Source organism: Myotis nattereri, assembly GCF_964212035.1.
Source record: "Myotis nattereri genome assembly, chromosome: 5".
In the NCBI taxonomy this organism is placed as follows: Eukaryota; Metazoa; Chordata; class Mammalia; order Chiroptera; family Vespertilionidae; genus Myotis; species Myotis nattereri.
Genome location: NC_138080.1, coordinates 12944813 through 12966987, shown reverse-complemented (window position 1 = coordinate 12966987; position 22175 = coordinate 12944813). Strand labels below are relative to the sequence as shown.

The window sequence follows — 22175 nt, the reverse complement described above, 5'->3', positions numbered from 1 at the left end:
GCAGGGCCAATCAGGGGGCTGGGGCACTGCACCCTGTTACACACAGAGCCGCAGGGTGATCAGGGGGTTTTGGGCACTGCCCCCATCACGCTGATCCCGGTGCCGGGAGGCCTCGTGGCTCCGCTGATCCCGGTGCTGGGAGGCATATTACCCTTTTACTATATAGGGTAGAGGCCTGGTGCATGGGTGGGTGCCGGCTGGTTTGCCCTGAAGCGTGTCCTGGATCAGGGTGGGGATCCCCACTGGGGTGCCTGGCCAGCCTGGGTGAGGGGATGATGGCTGTTTGCAGCTGGTCACACCCCCTTCAGGGTGGGGGTCCCCACTGGGGTGCCTGGCCAGTCTGAGTGAGGAGCTGAGGGCTGTTTCAGGCTGGGGGTGACTGAAGCTCCCAACTGCTCCTTTTTTTCTTTTCTTTTTTTTTTTATTTTGGGCCGGCTTTAGCTTTGAGGCTTGGCTCCAGCTCTTAGGCCTCCGCTGCTGAAAGTAGGTTTCTGGCCTTTGCTTACAGTGTTGCGATCCTGCTGGCTGAAGCCCGACAGGTTTCTGGGGTTTTGTTTAGCTTCTATGTTTGTTACATAGTTGCTTGCAGCTCAGAGGCCTACAGCGGCAGGCGGGGAACGTTGGAGTCCTCCATCACTGAAGCAAGCAAGCCTCATGTTAGTTTCAAGCTGCCTGGCTGCCGGCCGCCATCTTGGCTGGCAGTTAATTTGCATATTGCCCTGATTAGCCAATGGGAAGGGTAGCGGTTGTACGCCAATTACCATGTTTCTCTTTTATTAGATAGGACTAGAGGCCCGGGCCACGAAATTCATGCACGGGGGCGGAGGTGTCCCTCAGCCCAGCCTGCACCCTCTCCAATCCGGGACCCCTTGGGGGATATCTGACTACCGGTTTAGGCCTGATCCCACATCAGGCCTAAACCGGCAGTCGGAGATGCCTCTCGCAATCCGGGGACCAGGACAGCTTCACCCGGGCTGCAGCCGCAGCTGCAGGCACCCGGGACAGGGGTGGGGTGGCTTCGCCTGGACGGCAGGCGCCTGGGACTGGGACTGGGACCGGGGGCAGGGCAGTTTAGCCTGGGCCGCAGGCGCCTGGGACCAGGGGCAGGGCGGCTTCGCCCAGGCTAAGGCCACAGGTGCCCGGGACCAGGACTGGGGGCAGGGTGGCTTCACCCTGGCCTGGCTTTGTCAGGAAGGATGTCCGGAAGGTCGTCTGGAAGATGTCCCATCTAATTAGCATATTACCCTTTTATTAGTATAGATCCTTTTCCCAGGTAGTTTTGCCTGAATGAGGAAATTTTATAATGCATGAATCAGTCACATACATCTTTCCCAGCTTGGACAAATTTTATCACCTATTCCAAAAGTTCTGGAAATTTTTATTGCCTTCAGTGTTTGGCCTAGAAGGTGTATTGCCTTTACGTTATTTACACTGTCTAAAATTATCATATTTACTAATTTGTTATTCATTTTCTATTTCTCCCCACCGGAAGGTAAGATTCGTGAGAGCAGGGTCACCATATAGCCCTAGTGGCTAGCATATTTACTATTTTCTCAACACATACTTGTATGTGAATGGATGCGTGATTAAGAAAAAAACATTTTACAGAACAATAATGCCCAGGTTTCAGTTTAAAGTGGATCACGAGTGGGCTGCCAATCGATACTAAGTTCTCATCTGATCAGATGAGCAGAAACCTTCAAAATATGGCTATACTTGAACTTGCATGGGCAAAACCATTCTTATGCCTGGGGCCCAGGAAACTTCTTTTTGTTTTTAAGCCCATCCACAGTGATTTGCAGGATTGGCTAGGGACTGCTGTAATTTACTCCTGATGCTATCACTCTGTCACTGTGTCAAAAGACATGTTGTCTCGATTCTCCTCGTACTTTGATGTTCCCCGTGGCTGAGTCACTCAGAGTGCTGGTGTACACTGTCCCTGGACCGTGATGAGAGAAGGGTCTTGCAGAAGATAAATTAATGCACTTCCTTCACTGAGAATGCCTTACTGTGCAGATACCAGCTAAACTGAATGAACATCATTCCTGGCAGTCATGATTCTACGTTAGGCCACAAGGTCCTTATACTCTCTGTGGGTCAGTGTAGACTGCACCATCTGTGGTTACTGGGCCAACACTGTGAGAAGCACTGCCTGTGACCAGCTGCCCAACTAGACCAGGAGCTCTTGACAGATATGATGGCTCCTGTGAGGCACGTAGTAGGTATTCAATGAGAACTTGATGGTAGGTTGCACTTTGGCTGGGATGGCTTCCTCAGTACCAAGATCTCCGGTTGTCCCTTCATTCTTCATGTTTAATTATTCCTCTTACTGTCTCTGACCTGCAGAACAAAGTCTTCATCTACCGGGGGAAGGAGTATGAGAGGCGAGAAGACTTCAGTCTGAGGTTGCTGACTCAGTTCCCCAATGCTGAGAAGATGACCAGCACCACACCCCCGGGAGAGGAAATCAAGTGCTCCCCGAAGCAGTGTATCCTTGCACAGGGAGACCCGGCACAGAGGCTCTGTACCGTAACCTGCTGCAGCCCAGCCCAGCTGGGAGCTCAGGGTTCCACCCCGTCTCTAAACTCATTAAACCACTTAGACTCAGTGTCCCAGTCTGTATAAAAGCTTTGAGACCCTACTGTCCTCATCTCGTGGTTATGAAGTAATCAAAGCAGAGAGATAAGCAAATCTTGAATATGAAAGGATATATTTTAGAGCCACATGGGAAGCTTGAAGAGAAAATACTTGCTGTTCTGAATTCTGGATAAGGATGTATAGCTTTTTTTGTGTAACATACCATAACTTATTGAAAAATCAATTACACGCATTATCAAAAAAAAAAAAGGGAAAAAAACTAATACTAAGGGCTCCATAACAAAGTCACTTCTAAAGCTTTCTCATGGGTTTTATGCTAAAATAAAGATGTTTAAAACTGGACAGTGGTCTAAAAGGAGTAGATAAGGCAGAGCCAGTGTGGCAAGGTAGATAAGAAAATGGGCTCCATCACTATGTCACTTTGGGCAATTTACTTAAGTTATCCATTGTAGGGAAGCTGATATAGGGTTAAGCCTCGGACTGACCAGTGGGCAAAGTCACAAACAATTCCCAGCTTAGAGGGCACAGTCCTCTTAGCATAATTAGGCTTGACCTTGTAACACTCCCTGGATCTTATCTGGGAAGCTGTGGGCTGAGGAAGTGCCGGAAGTATAACCATGGTGTAAACAAGTGAAACTCACAAGAACAAAAACAAGTGAAACTCACAAGAACAGTGTAACCTTGGTAACCACTACCTTGTTTACCTCTCACTATGAAAAGCTTGGTGAGGAATGAGCACAGTGGAAGTCCTTCCTCTTGAGTTGGACTTGCTCGCCTGGTCCCCCAATATTCCCAAATTATCTCGTGTCCTTTCTTTTTCATTTGTTGTGCGGCTCCCCTTCCAGACCCGAACCCTGAACCACGCAGGACGTGGAGGGAAACACTTACGACAATCCGTGCCTCAGTTTTCTCATCTATAAAATGGGGATGGTCATCATTCTTCCTCTTGGGTTTCTTATAAGGATTGAGTATGTAAATATATGTAAAATACTAGGAACAGTGCCTGATGAATAATAAAACTTCATATGTATTAGCTGTTATAGACATAGATTGGTACATGGTGATAGAAAGAGATGATAATAATAGTTCAATAGACAGACATACCTTTAAGAGTAGTAGTGACCTGTTAACACAGTGGATGCTTGGAAAAGAAAGGTCTTCCAGGGTAAGTCCTTGGGTTATGGGGGCTTAGGAAACAACAGAGGTGCCTTCATGGCGTGGCAGTGAAAGAGGGCTCCAAGAGGTGAACTTGGAAGCAGGAGCCTGGTGCTTGGCCTTCGGTAGGGTCTGCAGAGCCATTTGGCCTTGCCCAAGTTGCCTCAGTTACCCAGGCCGTGCTCATCAACAAGTTTGAGGGTGAGTCTGTTTTCCCTAAGTAATGGCACTTCTGTGAGGATCAAAATAAAAAGGAGGTAATTTATAAACTCTAACAGCATAAGCCATAGCCCAGTGGTTCTCAGATTTTATTACACAGAAGAATCCACACAGAGAGATTCTAATTCAGCGGCTGTGGATTCTAATTCAGCGTTTTGAATTAAGTCTCTGGTGACTGCAGTACAGGTGGACTGCACACGTCACCTGGAGAAAGGCTGGTAGTTCTAGACCCAAGTGCCTTAACTTGCAGTTTAAATACTAGAGGCATTGAAACCTGTACCTGCTCTGGTGAAGACAATGAAAGTCATTTCAGAGATCAGATCATTCGGTCAGAGAAGGAGGCCTTACCCCCGAGCCTGACTTCATTTCCCAGTGGTGTGGTCTGGGTTTTCTCGGATCCTCAGAATCTTCATTGATAAAAGGAGAATAATGACCTGGTAGTCATTGTGTTTACTGAAGATAACATGTTCAAAATGCCTCATACAGTGCCCAGCCATGACCCTCGATAAACAAGTGGTGTCCAGAGACTGGCTACTTCAGAGGAATGTTGTCCAAAAGAAATGATTTAAAAGTTTCTAATCACTTTTTAAAAAATATTTAATTGATATCTATGTTCCTCTATTTTCCCCTGGGAAGGTTGTTTACAGGTGTCTGACCAAAACAATGTCCTAGGATGATGACTGAATGAGGCATGTAGGCAATAGGAAAGGGAGCCCCCTCTCCCATGGGGTCCTGGCATTTGGGGAAGGGGAATGGTCCGTGCACGTGCCATTTCCGTCTGTAAAGCAGGAGGAGCAGGCAGCTTTCTCCTGTGGCAGCTTCATGGCCCGTCCTTATCCTTCCTTAGCGAGCTCCTCAGACATGCAGTGTTTCACTGTCAAGCCAGTGATGAGCCTGCCGCCCAACTACAAGGATAAACCCGTTCCAGAGCAGATCTTAAAGTAAGCGTGTGTTCTTGTGTTTTAAAACACCTGTCTCACACCCTTTATCTAGAAGTACATCAAAACCAGGGTCTTCAATTCATTGCAGTTTGGAAGACCTTCTGTTGTCTTAGGGACAGAATGCAGGCTGCTGTAACAGAATTCCACAGACTGGGAGGCTGATAAACAACAGAAATTGATTTCTCACAGTTTTGGGATCTGGGAAGTCCAAGATCAGGCGCTGGCACATTTGGTGCCTGGTGGGGCCTGCTTGCTGGTTCATAGATCTTCTCCATGTGTTCTCACGGGAAGGAAGGGTCTAGGGAGCTGTCTGGGTCTCTCTTATAAAGGCACGAATCCCATTCATGAGGGCTCCGCTGTCATGTCCTAATTACCTCCCGAAGGGCCTACCTAATACCATTACACTAGGGGTTAGGATTTCAACAAAGGAATTTAGGGGGGACAAGAACATTTCGACCATAGTAGCTGTCCACTGCATTTTCAGTACAAGGCCTTGGTAACGCAAAGAGATGTGAGGATTTTGTTTTTTAAGCAGATGGAGGGAACTCAGGAACTTCACTCTCAGATCCTGTGAGTTCCACCCTTTGGGTCTCTAGAGCAACGTGAAATTGGGCTCCCTAGCTCTTACGCTACTCAGCAGGCTCACTGGTCAGTAGTAGCTTATTCAGCCTGCCTGGTGAGTTCCCCAATGACTAAAGGTCTAATCCCTTCTGAGAAGCTAAAACACTAGTAGGATGGATAGAACTGTTACAAAACTATACAGATGAGATTACAAACGTGGCCATAAATACATAACCTTTTTAAATTGTGAGCTGTGAAGCAGATTCCTAAGTAATGTAAGGTGTACAGTAAAATGAAACTGCGCCGACGTCAGCCCTCACTGCAGAGACTGTTGGCTTTGAGAGCTCCGTGGATCAGACTCGTGTGCGGAGGATGTCTCATTTCCCCAGGCTTCGTTGCAGTCAGATCACGGAGAGCTTTTTCTGAGAGCTATGACGTCAGGCTGTCTCTTTCCCCAGCTACTACCGAGCCAACGAAGTGCAGCAGTTCCAATATTCGCGGCCGTTCCGGAAAGGAGAAAAGGATCCGGACAACGAATTTGCTGTGAGTTCTGCCCTTAGGCCTTTAGAGAAAGGTAGAATTGACATCCAAAATAGCCGCCTTCCAGCTAACCAGCTCATCCTGCAGAAATGATGGCGGCTGGGGATAGAGGCTTCATGTGCTTAGGGCCAGGACAGCAGGCTGTCATCTAAGTAGAAAACTAGACCAGGAGTCCAGAAACGGCTGCACTCCTGAGCCTGCCGCCTCTGTGACTGTGAGCAGTCACCCCTCTCTGGACCCCCAAACTTCCCATCCAGAGGGTGAGAGGGCCCAGAGAGAGGACCCTTGCAGCTTTTAACACCCAGAATGAGTCCTTTTTTAGAGAAAATATGGCCTTTTCTCTAAGGAGGCATTTGAGAAGGGAACCTCATTTAATGGAACCAGGGAGTTTTGCTCTTCTAAACGCCTGGGAGTTGACCAACATTTCCTCCTCTTCTTTCCGGCAGACGATGTGGATTGAAAGGACCACGTATACGACTGGGTACACCTTTCCCGGGATCCTCAAGTGGTTTGAAGTCAGGCAGATTTCAACAGTGAGTCATTTGAAACTGGAACTCAGAAAAGTATTTCTGTCTCCAAATAGAATAAGAGCCTTTGTTAAATCCCCCCTCCGGTTCTCACGAGCTCAGCCAGCCTCTTCTGGCAGCTCCATTTTCCAGAAGAAAAATAAAAAGCATGCTTGTCTGATAGACCGTCTTTGTAAAACTGATGTTGCAGCACCAACCCTAAAGGTTGTGCACCGTGAATGCCTCTTTTATGACCACGGGAGCGTCCTCGTCTCCTGCCAGCACCCAGAAACATTTTTGAAATGCCTCCTTGAGTTTCCTGTCAGTCACTTTCTTCGCTCTCAGAATGTTTCCTCTTTTTCTCAGCTAATCACATCAACAGTCATCCTAGACTCTTCCATCGTCCACTCCCCAAAGCTGCCTGTTTTTAATATTGATTAAATCTGTTTTCTTTTTTTTTCCAGCCCCTGTACCTTGTTTCTAGTCCCCCATTCACCTCTAGTTTGATGCCATTGAAAAAAACCTTACTTGGCCTCCCTGCCTGGGCCTTCTGAGGTCCACTTTCCTCAGTGCCTCAGTGTGACTTCCATAGTGAAACCTGATTCTGTCATTTTCATATTTAAAGCCTTTCTGTGGCTCTCCAGTGCCTAGAGTGTAAACTGCATACTCCTTAGCACAGGGTCTCTTTGACTCAGCTCTTCTCATCTCTGATGGACTCTACTGGAACTAAACTGCTCAGTCCATGCTATTTCAACCATCTGTGAAATTGGGGCATTTTCTCTACCCAGAATGCCTTCTTGCCACTTCTCAACCTAACTCACTCCCATTCAGATTCCATATAAGCACCAGCTTCCCTGGGAAGCCATCTCTGAAACTCCCAAGCTGGCTTAGAGGTTCTTTCTCTTTGCCCATCGCTTCCTGCACTTCTTTCTAATGAGCTGCTTACCATGTTCATGCGACTTGAGACCCCACTGAAATCATAAGTTCCTCCCAGCCATGAATTATATCTTAATCACTTTGTCACTGTGGTACATAAGTAAGCATTCAAGAACTATGTCTAACACATATCTAAACTGGGGTTTGCATGTCTCATTCCACTGGTGTATATCATTATTCTTTAAGGATGAATATGATTTTTAGACAGAGACTCTTAGAATCAAGTCTGGAGAAGATTAGGGAGTAATTACCCATGATAATGGATAAAATGGGGAAGGAGACAGTTTTTCTTAAAACCTGGTTTTGAAGACATTTCTACAAGAAGGTCTCTCTCTGAATCTATATTACATCTATTTTCATCCAAAATTCAGCCCGAATAGCCTAATGCATCCCTCTGTTTCTGACTTCTCTTAACCACAGAACCCATACTAAGGTGACTTGTGTATAGTCTGAATGTCTGGCTGCTAAAGTCCTTTACCTTTCCTCATGGGAGAAGCAGTGAACATTTGTGGTGGTGCTTCTGTCTTGGATCAGATATCCTGTTACTCTGTTGTCATTGATTTTCTCAAAAATTTCTAAGGAAGCTTTTCCTAAGAAACCATCATTATTATAACTCCAACTTTTTTCTTCTCAGAATTTCTGTAGATGCTTTGCCCCCCAAATAATCATTCTATAGCTCCGATATTTAAGCCACCCTTATACTTTCAAAGGAAACTTTTAAAAGCTTATTTTTGCAACTTATAACACCATTTCAAATAAGTACGGTATCCTAAGAAACATAACCTTGACCAGCAAAAGCTCACTCTTCTTTGGTTGGTGGGAATTTGATACCTTATTAGGGGAATACTTGGGCTTTTTCCAGTCTCTGCTGTGGAGCTCACGAAGGGCCCTTCCCCTCCCGTGCTGTCTGTCACAGGAGGAAATCAGTCCTCTGGAGAATGCCATCGAAACCATGGAACTCACCAATGAGAAGATCAGCAACTGCGTTCAGCAGCATGCCTGGGACCGGTCCCTCTCTGTGCATCCTCTCTCCATGCTGCTCAATGGCATCGTAGATCCGGCCGTCATGGGGGGATACTCCAACTATGAAAAGGTGGGCTGGGTCGCCCTGGCCAGTGTTGCCCAGTAGTTACTGTGTCAGCCCACGCACCATAGGGTCTTGCGTTCAATTACTAGTCAAGGGTACATACCTGGGTTGCAGGAGCATGTGCAGGAGGTAACCAATCTCAATCTCTCTCTCTCTCTCTCTCTCTCTCTCTCTCTCTCTCCCTTTTCTCCCTCTCTTCTACTCTCTCTAACAATCAATAGAAAATATATCCTTGGGTGAGGGTTAACAAAAAAAGAAAACAATAGAGAAGGTAGGCTGAGTTCCCGGGACCCCACAGGACTCAAAGATCTGGGTGTCACCATGCCTCTCTGTGGCATTGTGCGGCTGATGAATTCATTTCTTACCACTTCTCTGAGAGGCTTTCATTCCCCCTTTTTATATGAATAGCCAAGTGAAATTAATGAAAAGCTTGTCCCCAACCTCACAGCTCCTGGAGACCCTCAGCAACCCGCCTGGGTTAGGCTACTGCCTGGAGAAGAGTCACTGAAAGATCAGTCAGACATACCATCTCCAGTTGCTTCACCTGCTATTCTCTCCCCCTCCAACTCTCCTGGGAGGTGTAAGGGTGCAGGTGGGCCGACCACTGAGGACGCTCTGGGGGTGGAGCAGCATGTGTCGGGGAGGCAGAGCACGCTTTGTTTAGAATTAGCCTCTAGGAATCCCACCCCCACTTGATGGGCCAGAGGATGTGTGGACAAATGCTGGCCAGGCTCTACAACTAAATTAGGTCAAGTAAGTGTTGTATCTGCTCCTCGGGGGACACATGAAAGGAGCGCTCCCCTGTGCTCCATTGCATAGGGTTGGTGTGGCACCATCTGCAATGGAGGGGATGCATCCAGTAAGTAAAGTCCAATTAAGGATCCAGTTGACCCTTGACTAGCACAGGTTTGAACTGTGCAGGTCCACTTCCACCTGGACGTTTTCATTAAGTATAGTTGGCCCTTCAGATCCCTGGCTTTCCCATCCGTGAATTCAGTCAACTACGAATAGAAAGCAGTACTTTCACATTCCCAGATACAGCTCGAAAATAGTTTTCCACCTGCAGTTGGTTAAATCTATGGACATGAAGGGCACACTGTAGAATAAAAAATTTCCAGGGATTTTCGACTGTGGGGTTCAGTGTCCCTAACCCCCTTGTTGTTTAAGGGTCAACTAATTAGTAGAGGCAGGCTTTGTAATTGTTAGGTACATTTTTAGTGGCTAAATAATTTTGGAATCCTCTTCTTGAAAAATAAACATTTGGCTAGTACTCCGCTGTGCACTATCCTGGAGATTGACGGGTGGTCGGGGGAAGATGGATGGGAAGGGTCAGTGGACGTTAAGTGGGCTGATTCTCACCACCAGCAGTAAAATCCAGTTTGCCCTTGCTATGTTTCAGTAATAATTTCTAGTGTTACAGTGGAATTCAATAAAAAACTGGGATCCAAAATACGATCCTTTTTATACTATAACTAGGGGCCCAGTGTATGAATTCATGCACCTTGAAAGGAACTGTGGGCCACGAGGCTGCGGTGGGCACAGGGGCTGGTCTTGTCCCATCCTCCGCACCCTCGCCTGGCCCCTCCCACTGAAGCCCCATTCCTGCCACTGCTGCTCCCACACACTGACAGCGCCTGCCCCGCTCGCACCTGACAGCACAGAGCAATTGGGGCCTGTGCCAGCAGCGAGTGCGAGCAGTGGCGACTGCCCCAATTGCCACTCAGGAGCAGGGGGTGGAGAAGCCCTCAGGTGCTATTGGGAATTTAGTTGCATTATATTATACTAGAGGCCCGGTGCATGAATTTGTACACAGGTAGGGTCCCTCGGCCTCACTGGCAATCAGGGCCAGTCGGGGCTATCTCGCCCAGTCCCAGTCGGGACTGATGGGGGCCGGCCAGCCAGGGGGAGGGACCGTGGGAGATTGGCCGACCTCAGGAGGTTGGCTGTGGGAGCGCACTGACCACCAGGGGGCAGCTCCTGCATTGAGCGTCTGCCCCCTGGTGGTCAGTGTGCATCATAGCTACCAGCCAATCGTCCAGTCATAACGGTTGCCTAGGCTTTTATATATATAGATATCAGAAAAATTTTTTGAATTGTCAAAAATTTAAAGTGCTTGTATTTGAAGGTAGATGAAGATTTAAGCAAATACTACTTTTTCATTTATATCAACAGTCCCTCTGATTAAGAACCTCGCTAGAATGAGTGGCTGGGGAAATGTCTTTCCGAGGGCTGTGAGGAAGGAGCCCTGCCCCTCTCCTAGCTTCCGGTGATGGGCAGGCAGTCTCTGGGTTCCTTGGCTTGGAGATGACTGTCTTCTTGTTTCTCTTCACACAGTCTTTTCCCTGTGTGCATGTCTGTCTCCACAGTACCCCGTTCTAAAAGGTCACACCCTGAGGTGTCAGGGTGTAGGATTTCCCATGTGAATTTGGGGTGGAGGTGTGGGTTGGGTAACACAGTTCAACCTATAACATCTCCCCACAAGGAGAGAGTTTGTGCATGTTCTGTTGTCCACACCAAATGGGCCGACCACTTTTTTAACTGTATCCTGTAGTTTCAGGAACCCTCGGCTTGTATGTAATAGGGTGGCTTTCCTAGACATGGAGCACATGGGAGTGTTAATGAGAACACATTCCTGAGTTCTTTGAAGGTTGGTCTTTGAAAGCACGCTCAGAAATGAAGGTACCGGGAGAAAATATAGAACTCCCAGTGTGAATGCTTACTGGAAATGTTCACTATAGAATTCTGTTTTCTTTCCTAATGACTTCTGTCTTTTAGATAATCTGTGTAACTCCTATATTTATAGTTTGAGTTTTATTTTCCTATTACAGGGCTTTGGCCATGGGACTATGAATTTTTAATGATTATGTTATAGGTGATGTAATTTTGATATGTAATAAATGCATTTAACATTTTCAAAACATTTTACATCTTTGTCTCATATTGTCCTCAAAATAACTTTTTGGATAGGTGGTTAGTAATAAAATACAGGTATTAATCTTCACTTAATATAGGAAAAAATTATAGTGCAGCCTGTTATCACGTGATAGAGCAGAAAATCCATCAGCCACATCTCCAGTCTGTTAATTTTTTGCTCCCTTCTTTATAATACCTGTGTACTTAATCTGACACATAACTTTTTGATATGGTCATTTGGCCTTTTCTTAGTTTTTTGTGTTTTTTTTTTAAAAAATATATTTTATTGATTTTTTACACAGAGGAAGGGAGAGGGATAGAGAGTTAGAAACATCGATGAGAGAGAAACATCTAAGCTGCCTTCTGCACACCCCCAACTGGGGATGTGCCCGCAACCAAGGTACATGCCCTTGACCGGAATCGAACCCGGGACCTTTCAGTCCGCAGGCCGACGCTCTATCCACTGAGCCAAACCGGTTAGGGCAGTTTTTTGGAATAGTTATTTTAAGGAATGACATTCTAGCTCTCCCTCCAGGAGCAAGCTGGTGCCTTTCCCTTCCTCCTTCTTCTATTCCGCCCTCCCCCCAATCTCCCGCTCCTCAAAAAAAAAAATGACATTCTTCTCTGCTCCTGATTACTTGATTGGTGCGTGTGTGTGTGTGTATGTGTGTGTGTGTGTGTGTGTGTTTATTGTTAAGAATGTGCTCTTGGTAGAAACTGCATGATTCCAGAAGGACCACAAAATAGCACCTGCTTTTTTGAATTGTTCACTATGGATGCGGGCTGTGCTGTTACTTAGCCGTTCCTGGTTTATGACATAGGACAGAAGGCATGTTTCAGCCTCCCGGGCTCCCCTCCCCTCCTTTAGGGCCAAATACACAGACAGGTATGTGTTCTCATTAACTCTCCCATGTGCTCTGCTTTTAGGCTTTTTTTACAGAAAAGTACTTGCAGGAGCACCCTGAAGACCAGGAGAAGATCGAGCTGCTGAAGAGGCTGATCGCGTTACAGGTGTGCCCGCAGGTGGCGTGTGGCTGGGCAGCTCCCGCTGCCCTCCGGGGGCGGCTGTGGTACACGAGTGTAACATCTTCTCTAGGGCTCAAGTCTACGGCTCACTTTTAGGGTTACTTTCCCTTTTTTAAAAAAGCACCATGGCATCACAACCTATCCCTTTGTTTGGCAAAGCGACCTAGGAATAGCAGCCATTAGACTGCACAGTGTTAAGAGGGGCCTTTTTAGAGATGAGACTCTAGGCCTGTGTCACCTGAGAGACGCTGGCCTGTCTTTCTCTTTCTCACTCCTTCAGTGAACAGTGGGAGGGAGTGCAGCCATCCACGCCATCGAAGGCTTAAGCCTATCGTTGCTCATCCACAGAAAGGCCCGGGCTCCGATGGGTTTGCCTTGTCTGGCAGCCCTCCGCCATTTAGGGCTTGCCTGTGTCCATGGGGCATGCATTCCTCTGCTTCTTTGACTCAAGGCGTTCAGCTCCCAAGCACTGCACCGCCAAGTAGCTTTCTCATTTGATATGCGCTGTGTCTGCCTGTTTACCTGTCCATCCCCAGCCTCCGTCTTTCCCCAAATCTGAATGATCCCTCATCCAAAACCACATTGCAGTCTTTCCATGCCCTTTTTGCAGATGCCGCTGCTGACAGAGGGGATCCGCATCCATGGGGAGAAGCTGACGGAGCAGCTCAAGCCGCTGCACAACCGATTGTCCTCTTGCTTCCGGGAGCTCAAGGAGAAAGTGGAAAGGCTGTATGGGGTTATCACACTGGTAGGCTTTGTCTACATAGCCTTTAAGCTTTCTCTATTCTCTTACCTTTTACAGTATTGACTGGTTTTTCAGATGCCAAATGAGTCAAAGTAGCGGAGGTGGCATGAAAATAGGGGTCGGGTGATGGGGGCGTGGAATGTCAGAGAAGCCATGGTCACCTGTTGACCTTCTACCATCCTCCTGCTACCAAGGGCTTCTCCAACTTGAACAACCCTCATAACCTTCTGGAAGGTTTGTGAAAACACAAGCTGCTGGGGTGGGCCCGAGAATTTCCATTGCTAACATGCTCCCAGGTGGTGCTGATGCGGCTGGTGCAGGGCCTGCGCTTTGAGAACGACTCTTGTTAGAAGTTGAGGTGCCCCTGAACCCAGAAACTGGCTGTTCCTGTCCTGACTTAGCCCAATTCTTACAGTTTTTTTCTAATATATTTTTATTTTGATAATTTTTCACTCTTGACACCTTTGAAGTGAGAAAGAATTGTGAAGGACATTTGCAATGCATGTAGCTGATTTCATAATTTTTTGACCATTCTAACACATTTCTCACAGCAACAAATTTCTGTTTTTCCTCTTGAGAAGTTGGGTGGGGGGTGCATGTGCTAACCTTTTCAGCAGTCAATTGTTTGCTTGGTCCCACCTTCATTTATCTGCTCTTCTTAACGTGAGTTCACCTGCTCTATTTAACTGCCTTATTCCGGAACCTCCGATTTTCAGATTTTCTTCCTCAAATCAAGCTCTAGATTTCTTTTCTGCACTTCTCTCTTCTCTTCCCATACCTCCATCTCCACTGCCTTTCTCTCCAGAGAGTCTGTTTGATCATCGCTTTCCGTCATCTGAGTGTTCAATCATGAATTCCTGAAATTTGCCTCCTAACCTACCACCAGTTAGGAGTTTTCTCCTAGGAAAATTTGTCTCCCACACAAATTCCTAGGTGGCAGGCAGAGACTGTGACTTTCACCTCATGAGTTTGGTTTCGATTAGATCCAGGTCAACATTAGCATGTAACTTTGAAATGGTGGCATGTAGGGTTCAATGTCCCACTGAGAAATTTCTCATGAAGGTAGGTCAGTGTTCCCTGACTCCCTGAGATTCACCAGGCTGAGATTCAGGTTTGCAGTTTCAGTCTAAAACTTTTCTATTAGGCCAATATTCCTTTTCTTTTCTTTATTTTTTTTTTCTGTATGGGAATTTGGAGGCTGGCCAGGGGTAAATTATGACCAATGAGACAACACTAGACCAGTACTATGATCCCAACTTACTTTCTCTGGCTGCATGATGTTTCTAATACTCCACTTTTTTTTAATGCCTGAAAGAAGCAAATCTGGAAAAGCAGGCGGAGGATTTTGCTGTTTTATTGGTGGGCGAACATATTGGTTATGTCTCTCTCATGTGGCTGACAGCAAATTACGGTGTATTTTTTCTAGTCTTAGAAACAAAGTAGGTTTAACATAAGTTGTGTTTATAAATAAGAATATAAGTGCTTCATTATTTAACAACTGAGGCAGCACAGTCACCAACCAATCAGAATGGGGTGCCAGCCCATACAGTTGGGCACTTGCCACAAGCACTCCTTCCTCTGGGCTGAGTTCTGGGCCAGCTAACCGGGAGGGGCACGTGTTCTCCAGCCACCCAACCTGACCGAGAGGAAGCAGAGCCGCACGGGGTCCATTGTGCTGCCCTACATCATGTCGTCTACGCTGCGGAGATTGTCCATCACCTCGGTGACGTCCTCTGTGATTTCCACCTCTTCCAACTCGTCCGACAATGCTTCCTCCAGGCCAGGATCCGATGGGTAAGGGTTTGATCTTTAATTGCCAGGAGGGGCGGGTAACTCCTTTCCAATATTTACTTTTGTTACCAAAGTGAGCCTTGGTCAATGTAGATACTTATCCTCACAAGGGAAATTATTCAGAGTTCATGGGTTATTAGCCTTTGGGTCATTCTTATTTTCTCCCTCATGAGGAATACCATTATTTACATAATGATAACAACAGCTATGAAAAACGGGTGGGGGGGAGAGGGAACCATAACAGTATCACATCCTAACATCGACCTAATCACATTCTGATTGATTTTTTTCACAATAACTTGTAGTTATTGCTTCATTTTTTTATCATTTTAATTTTAAAAAATAATTTTAAAATTAAATTTATTTCATGAATAGTTAATCTAACCCCAAGATATGAAATTCCAAAGGTACAAAAAGCTTTATCATGAAGCATCTCCCATGGACCCCTGCCTCCCAGCTTACCAGTGCCGCTCTGCAGAGGCAGGCGATGTTAGCGTCCAGGTTCCTGCTGCCTTTCCAGCAGCTCCTCACAGGTGCACAGCAATACCTCAACACACATTTCTCCCCACACTTTCTTATTCTATGAACGGCAGCGTGTAATACTCTGTTTCCCTTGCTTTTTTCACTTACAAGATCTTTAAATTATTCCATGTCAGAGCATAGAGAGCCCCTCTTTACTTCGAGCTGCAGACATGCTGTGGTGTGTCTGCACTGGATGCATGCCACCAGAGCCTGTTGGCGGTCATTTAGTTGATGCAGCAACTAGGAATCTTAAAAATCAGTTATTTTTCAAATATATAAATATATCCACATGAGAAAAATTCCCAAAGTAAAATTGCTCTGTCAAACCTATATAGTTGCAATTTCCAAAATTATTTCTAAACTGACTTCCATAGAGATTATACCAATTTACAATCCCACCAGCAGCATACATGCCTGGTCGGTCACCTGCACCTTGCCACCAAATTGTATATTACCAGTCTTTTTAATTTTTGCCAATCTGGTAGGTGGAAAATATTTTCTTGGAATAGGGATTTTTTTTTTATTTATCTTGTATGAAGTTTATCATTCTTTCACCTGTTTAGTAGATGTTTGTGTTTTGTTTTCTATGAACTGTGGTCAAATATTTTGTGTACATTTTCTGTTGGATGTTGGCCATGTCTGTGATATGAGTTGAATGTTTCCTGTAATTTCTCCTTTGTTTTTTGAAATTTTATTCTTTAATTATAGTTTACATTCAGTATTATTTTGTATTAGTTTTAGGTGTACAGCATAGTGGTTTGGTTAAATCTCCTTGTCTTTTATATATATATATATATATATATATATATATATATATATATATATATTATGTCATATATTATATATATATACATATCTATATTTTTTAATTGATTTCAGAGAGAAAGGGAGAGGGAGAAAGAGATAGAAGCATAAATGATGAGAGAGAATCATTGATCAGCTTCCTCCTGCACACCCCACACTGGGCATTGAGCCTGCAACCCGGGCATGTGCCCTGACCGGAAATCCAACCGTGACCTCCTAGTTCATAGGTTGATGCTCAAAAATTAACCACTGAGCCACACTGGCTGGGCAGATCTCCTTATCTTTTGACTTCGCTTCTAATTTTTTAGTTCTGACTTTTTTATGTAATCAAGTATATTAATGTTTGATCTTATAACTTCTGCATATAATATCATGACGGAAGGCCTTCCCTACAAGAAACTAATTTTAGGGTTTCACTATTCACAATTAAATCTGGATTCTTTGGAATTTAATATAAAGTGTGAGGTATAAAGCCAACTTTTTCCCCTCATACAACTACCCAGTTCTTTCTATAACATTTAGTAAGCAAGCTGTCTTTTCTCTATTGATTTGAAATGTCAACCTTATAAAAATATCACACTCTTATATGTTCTTTAGCCTATTTGTGGACTCCCCCCCCCCCTTTTTTTTTTGGATCTACCTTTGTGTTTATCCACTGCTGTTATGCAGTTTTGATTACTATAGACTTAAAAGATTTTTAACATCTAGTAATCCTTTTCCGAATTTACCTGCCTAGTTTTACCCATTGCTCACTTTGGGATTAATTTGTCTACGATCCCCTTTTACATTCCATTTATGGACTAACTTTAGGAGGATGGGTGGCTTTGTGATACGGAGCTTTCCTTGCCAGGAGCACAGGGTGCCTTTCCACAGCCTCAAATTTAAAATATTTTGAAGGAGTGCATTTGTGACGTGTTCTTTTGTTTTAAAGGTATTATTTTAAAATAGTATTTTGCTAATTATAAAGTTAATATATGTACATGTAGGCATTTTTCAAAGTATTAGAAACTTTTAAAAGAATAAAGGCTTATAACTTTGTCACTCAGAAGTAACCACTGTCAAGTTTGAGTTGCTAATACAGGAAAAGTACATAGACATTGTACATAAGTGCAGAAGCATTGCAGGTACCGTTTTGTGACCTGCCTACGTGAATATGTATGATGAATACCTAACTTCATTGTCTAACTTCATTATGTATTTTAGTGTTGAAATAAGTCAAGCCACCTGACTCACCATTTACTCATAGATCTGTAATTTCATATTATAACACACAAAAATAACCTGTCCAATGGCTCCCTACCCGGAAATCAAATGTTTAGTATTCCAAAATTGCTAATCCATCCTTTTCCATGACGTGGGTAGCTCTACATAGTTACAATTATAGCAAAAATATAGTTTGGTGGAACTGGAGAGCATTATGCTAAGTGAAATAAGCCAGTCAATGAAGGAAACATACCACATGATCTCACTCATTCATGGATAATAGAGACCATTATAAACTTTTGAACAATAATAGATACAGAGGCAGAGCTGCCTCATACAGATTGTCAAACTGCAGCGGGAAGGCTGGGGAGGGTTGGGGGGCAGGAGGTAGGGGGGTAAGAGATCAACCAAAGGACTTGTATGCATGCATATAAGCATAACCAATGGACATAAGACACTGGGGGATAGGGGAGGCTGGGGGACTGTCTAGGGCGGGGGGATAAAATGGACACATATGTAATACCCTTTGTAATACTTCAAGCAATAAAAAAAATATATATATAGTTTGGTAATTTGCTTTTCCTCTTTCTCTTTTTATTATCAGCATTTTCCGTGTTGCTATGTAATTAAATATAATTTTTCATAGATACATACCATTGCATTGTACAAATGTACCTTAGTTCATCCTTCTCCTACTATAAAATATTTAAGCTGTGTCATTATTTCTAAACAGATAATCATAAAAGTTTATTATAGTTCAATATAAAACATTAGTTTGTATCAATATAAAATGCATTTTTGTTATTAAGAGTTGTAGCAAACATGCGTACATGTACATCTAACTTACTGATTATATTAGGATGCATTCTCAGATCACTTCTTGGCCTTTTGGTGAAGATCAAATGAGGAATGCATTTCTGGAAGCTCGCATTACTTAGTCAGAGTGTGAGGTTTTGTGGTAATTTTAACATACTAATACCAATATGCAATGCCATATGCAATATAGGAAATACAAGTGATTATATAATTTTTATTATATATTCACTAATATTAAGTATTTGCCCTGTATTTAATCTTTTGAAGTCCTAAATATTAAATAATTCCTGAATCATTTATTTTTTTCTCTTCTGTGGGTTTTTTCATGCCATAAAGAGATACTACCTGCTTTAGAAAGCATAGAAATTCTGTGCTGTTCATTAACTCCTTTTTGAAATACACTCTGTCCCATTCAAAAAAGCAAAGTTTGGAAGTTGCTATTGAAAACCAGAGACTCCATAATCGCGGATACAGTAGGGCAGTAAACAAAGCAGGTGAATGGGGTTCTCTTTGCGTGGGAACCCCAGGCAAGTGGGTTATTGCTCTTGCCCAGGTTTCCCCAGTGAGCACGAAGTCGTCATTGATAATATTTTCTAACATTTATTTAGAATGTGTCTTTAAAACAGCTCAAACGGATTCACACCTGATGACCCTGAGTCTCCTATCGCCAGTGTTATGGCACAGTATTCATTAAACTTCCGTGGTGATATGGGTGTTCCATCTGTACGGGATCAATTCTTCGTTGGCAGAAAGTAGAATGTATCCATCCTGTTTGGCAAATGAGAGACCAAGGCCCAGAGAGAGAATTGCTTTATGAAACACGGTGCATCTTGTTAAGGAAGCCGGAGTGATTACGCAGCTGGCCAGCTAAGTGCCTGCTTAGAGCACCACGGAGCAGGGGCTCCAAACCAAACTGTAAAAAAATTTAATCTTTGATGTTTCGGGAAAATTGTTGAAGTTGTCGTTATAAGAAAAAAATAATTCAGACACTGTGGGACTGTAAATAACTATATGTAGCTGTTCAGTGGTTTAATTTGGTTCATAATTAGGCCCTACCGAAACTCACGTCTCTCGGACTGTTGGTTTAGTGACAAACAGCCCTTTACCTTCGTTCTCAGTCTCTCTGATAAAGTAATAATTGATCCGGTAGAGTCTTGGGTGATGATTGTTTTTCTCTCTGTAACAATTGGAAAATACCAAAAAATAAAAAATTCAGATTTAATCTTTTAAAAAATAAATTTAAAAAGTGATTCAGAAAAGGAGAGAATAATTTGAAATAAAAAAAAATTGCATTCTAGAAGCATCTCCCATTGTGGCTCCCTTGGTTCCTTAATCGAACTTCTCTGGGACGTTCTCATCCTGCCACACAGAGGGAAAATCTGTTTTGTAGAAAGGGCACCTACAGCTTAAAGGGCTTAAAATGACGTAAGAAGCATATCAACCAAATACACTGAATGAATCTTGTTTGGATCCTGATTCAAACAAACCACTTACAAAAACAGTTATCAGACAATCAGGGAATGTGACCATTGACTGGATGTTTGGTGAAATGATTACTTTTTTAGGAATGATGGCGGGACTGTAGTTGTGAAGATAGGGCCTGTCTTATAGAAATAGGCACTGAAATATTTATAGATGAGATGATGTGACACCCAAGAGTCACTTCCAGCTAATCTATGGGCGGGAATAGACTGGGTGTGTAAGAAACAAGCTTGGCCGTAAGTGATCATTTTTTATGTGTATGTAGAAGTTTATTATTATTATCTCCACTTTCTTATATGTTTGGAAATTTTCAAAATAAAATGTAAAAAATTTTTTCCAGATTATCCTCTCCAAATATCTTGTTTTCATATTTGTGTATTTAATAACTAGTGACACTAAAATTTTAAAAAATTTTTGGATATTTTTTATGAAACACTTGTTTATATCCTTTGATAAGTTTAAAATATTTTAACTACTCATATTTTCCTTTTTGATTTGTAAAAGTCCTCATATATTAAAGATATTTGCCATCAAAAATATGTATGGCAGCCCTGTCCGGATAGCTCAGTTGGTTAGAACATCGTCCTAATACATCAAGGTTGCCAACTGGTTCAACCCCTGGTCAGGGCACATACAGGAAGCAACCAATACTTGCGTAAATAAGTGGAACAACAAATCAATGTCTCTCTCTCTCTCAAATCAATTTAAAAAAATATGTATAGCAAATAGTTTTAGTTGACTAATGATGCTTTCTGCTGAACAGAAGCTTTTAATTTTTAGATACTAAGAGCTGATAGCTGTTGTTTTTATATTGTCTTATTCATACCAAAAATGTCTTTTTATATAGGCTTTATTTTTTAGAGCAGTTTCAGGTTCACAGTGAGTTCGAACAGAAGGTGCAGAGAGTTCCCATATACACTGCCCCCACGCGCACAGCCCCCCCATTGTCAGCATCCCCCACCAGAGTGGTGTACTTTTTCAGTTGAGGTGCTGATACTGGCACATCCTTACCATCCAAAGTCCATAGTTTCCATTAGGCTTCACTCTTGGTGTCGTACATTCTGAGTTTTGGTAAATGTGTGATGACATGCATGCACCATTGCAGAATGATCTCACTGTCCTAAAAACCCTCTGCGCTCTACCTGTGCATCCCTCCACACTTCTTATTTTTATGAAGCAAAACCTACCAATTTGAAATCAATTTAGGAATTATTAAATACCTATTCCAGCCCAGGCTGGGTGGCTTAGGTGGTTGGGGCGTCATCCCATACACCAAAAGGTTCCCGGTCAGGGCACATACCCAGGTTGTGGGTTCAGTCCTCAGATGGGGTGTGTACAAGAGGTGGCTGGTCAATGTTTCTCTCTCACATCAATATGTCTCTGTCTCCCTTTCTCTCTAAGATTAGTAAACATATCCTTGGGTGAGGACTAAAAAATAAATAAATACCCATTCCTAAGCTCTAAATGATACCCATCATAAAGATGTATCTTTTTAAGCGCCCTCCCCCATTTTCTATTTTTATTTTTTACATTTTGGCACATTTGTTTCTCTTCTCTGTCTTTCCCCCTCCCTCTTACCTCACTGTGCCATTTGAGCTTAGGGTACAGACATCATAATGTAAGAACAGGCATATTATCTTATACTAGAGGCCCGGTGCATGAAATTCGTTCACTGCGCCCTCTCACAGTCCAGGACCCCTCGCTCCTTACAGCTCACCTGCTCTCTCACCTTAGCACTGCTGCAGAGGTGGGAGAGGCTCCCGCCACCGCCACTGCACTCGCCAGCCGTGAGCCCGGCTTCTGGCTGAGCGGTGCTCCCCCTGTGGGTGCACACTGACCACCAGGAGGCAGCTCCTGCATTGAGCATCTGCTCCCTGGGTGGTCAGAGCGCATCATAGCAACTGGTCGTTCTGGTCATTCTCCCATAACGGTCACTTAGGCTCTTATTATATAGATAACCACTCCCTGCAGAACAGCCTGAAATTTGACATTGACATAATACTTTATGTTACAACTCATATTGCAGTTTTGTCAGTTTTCCAATGTCTTTTATAGCAATTTTAGGCACAGGATCCAATCAGGATCATATATGGCATTTAACCATGTCTCTTTATTCTTTATTAGGACAGTTTCCTTAGTCTTTCCTTGTCTTTCACAATACTGACATCTTTGAAGATTGTGAGCCAGTTGTTTCATGGAACCTCCCTTCACCCGGGAGTTTCCTTATGCTTAGGATCTGGTTGTACAGTTTTGTGTGATGAGTTCTTTTCCGGTATTATATCCAGAAGCACATTATGTCCTTTTTTCTCTTAATGGTGATGTTAATTGAT

At 43.8% G+C, this 22175-nt stretch overlaps 1 protein-coding gene across 1 annotated transcript in view; it reads left to right on the top strand.

Moving 5' to 3' along the window:
- Positions 1–22175, top strand: part of DOCK5 (dedicator of cytokinesis 5) — a gene marked incomplete at its 5' end in the record, with an annotated part of 172525 nt that overhangs the window by 145827 nt on the left and 4523 nt on the right. The window contains 8 exons of the mRNA XM_081091307.1: positions 2347–2488; positions 4832–4913; positions 5933–6017; positions 6461–6547; positions 8373–8549; positions 12384–12467; positions 13093–13230; positions 14855–15021. Coding sequence (XP_080947433.1) covers positions 2347–2488; positions 4832–4913; positions 5933–6017; positions 6461–6547; positions 8373–8549; positions 12384–12467; positions 13093–13230; positions 14855–15021 — 962 coding nt within the window. The remainder of the gene's footprint in view (positions 1–2346; positions 2489–4831; positions 4914–5932; positions 6018–6460; positions 6548–8372; positions 8550–12383; positions 12468–13092; positions 13231–14854; positions 15022–22175) is intronic.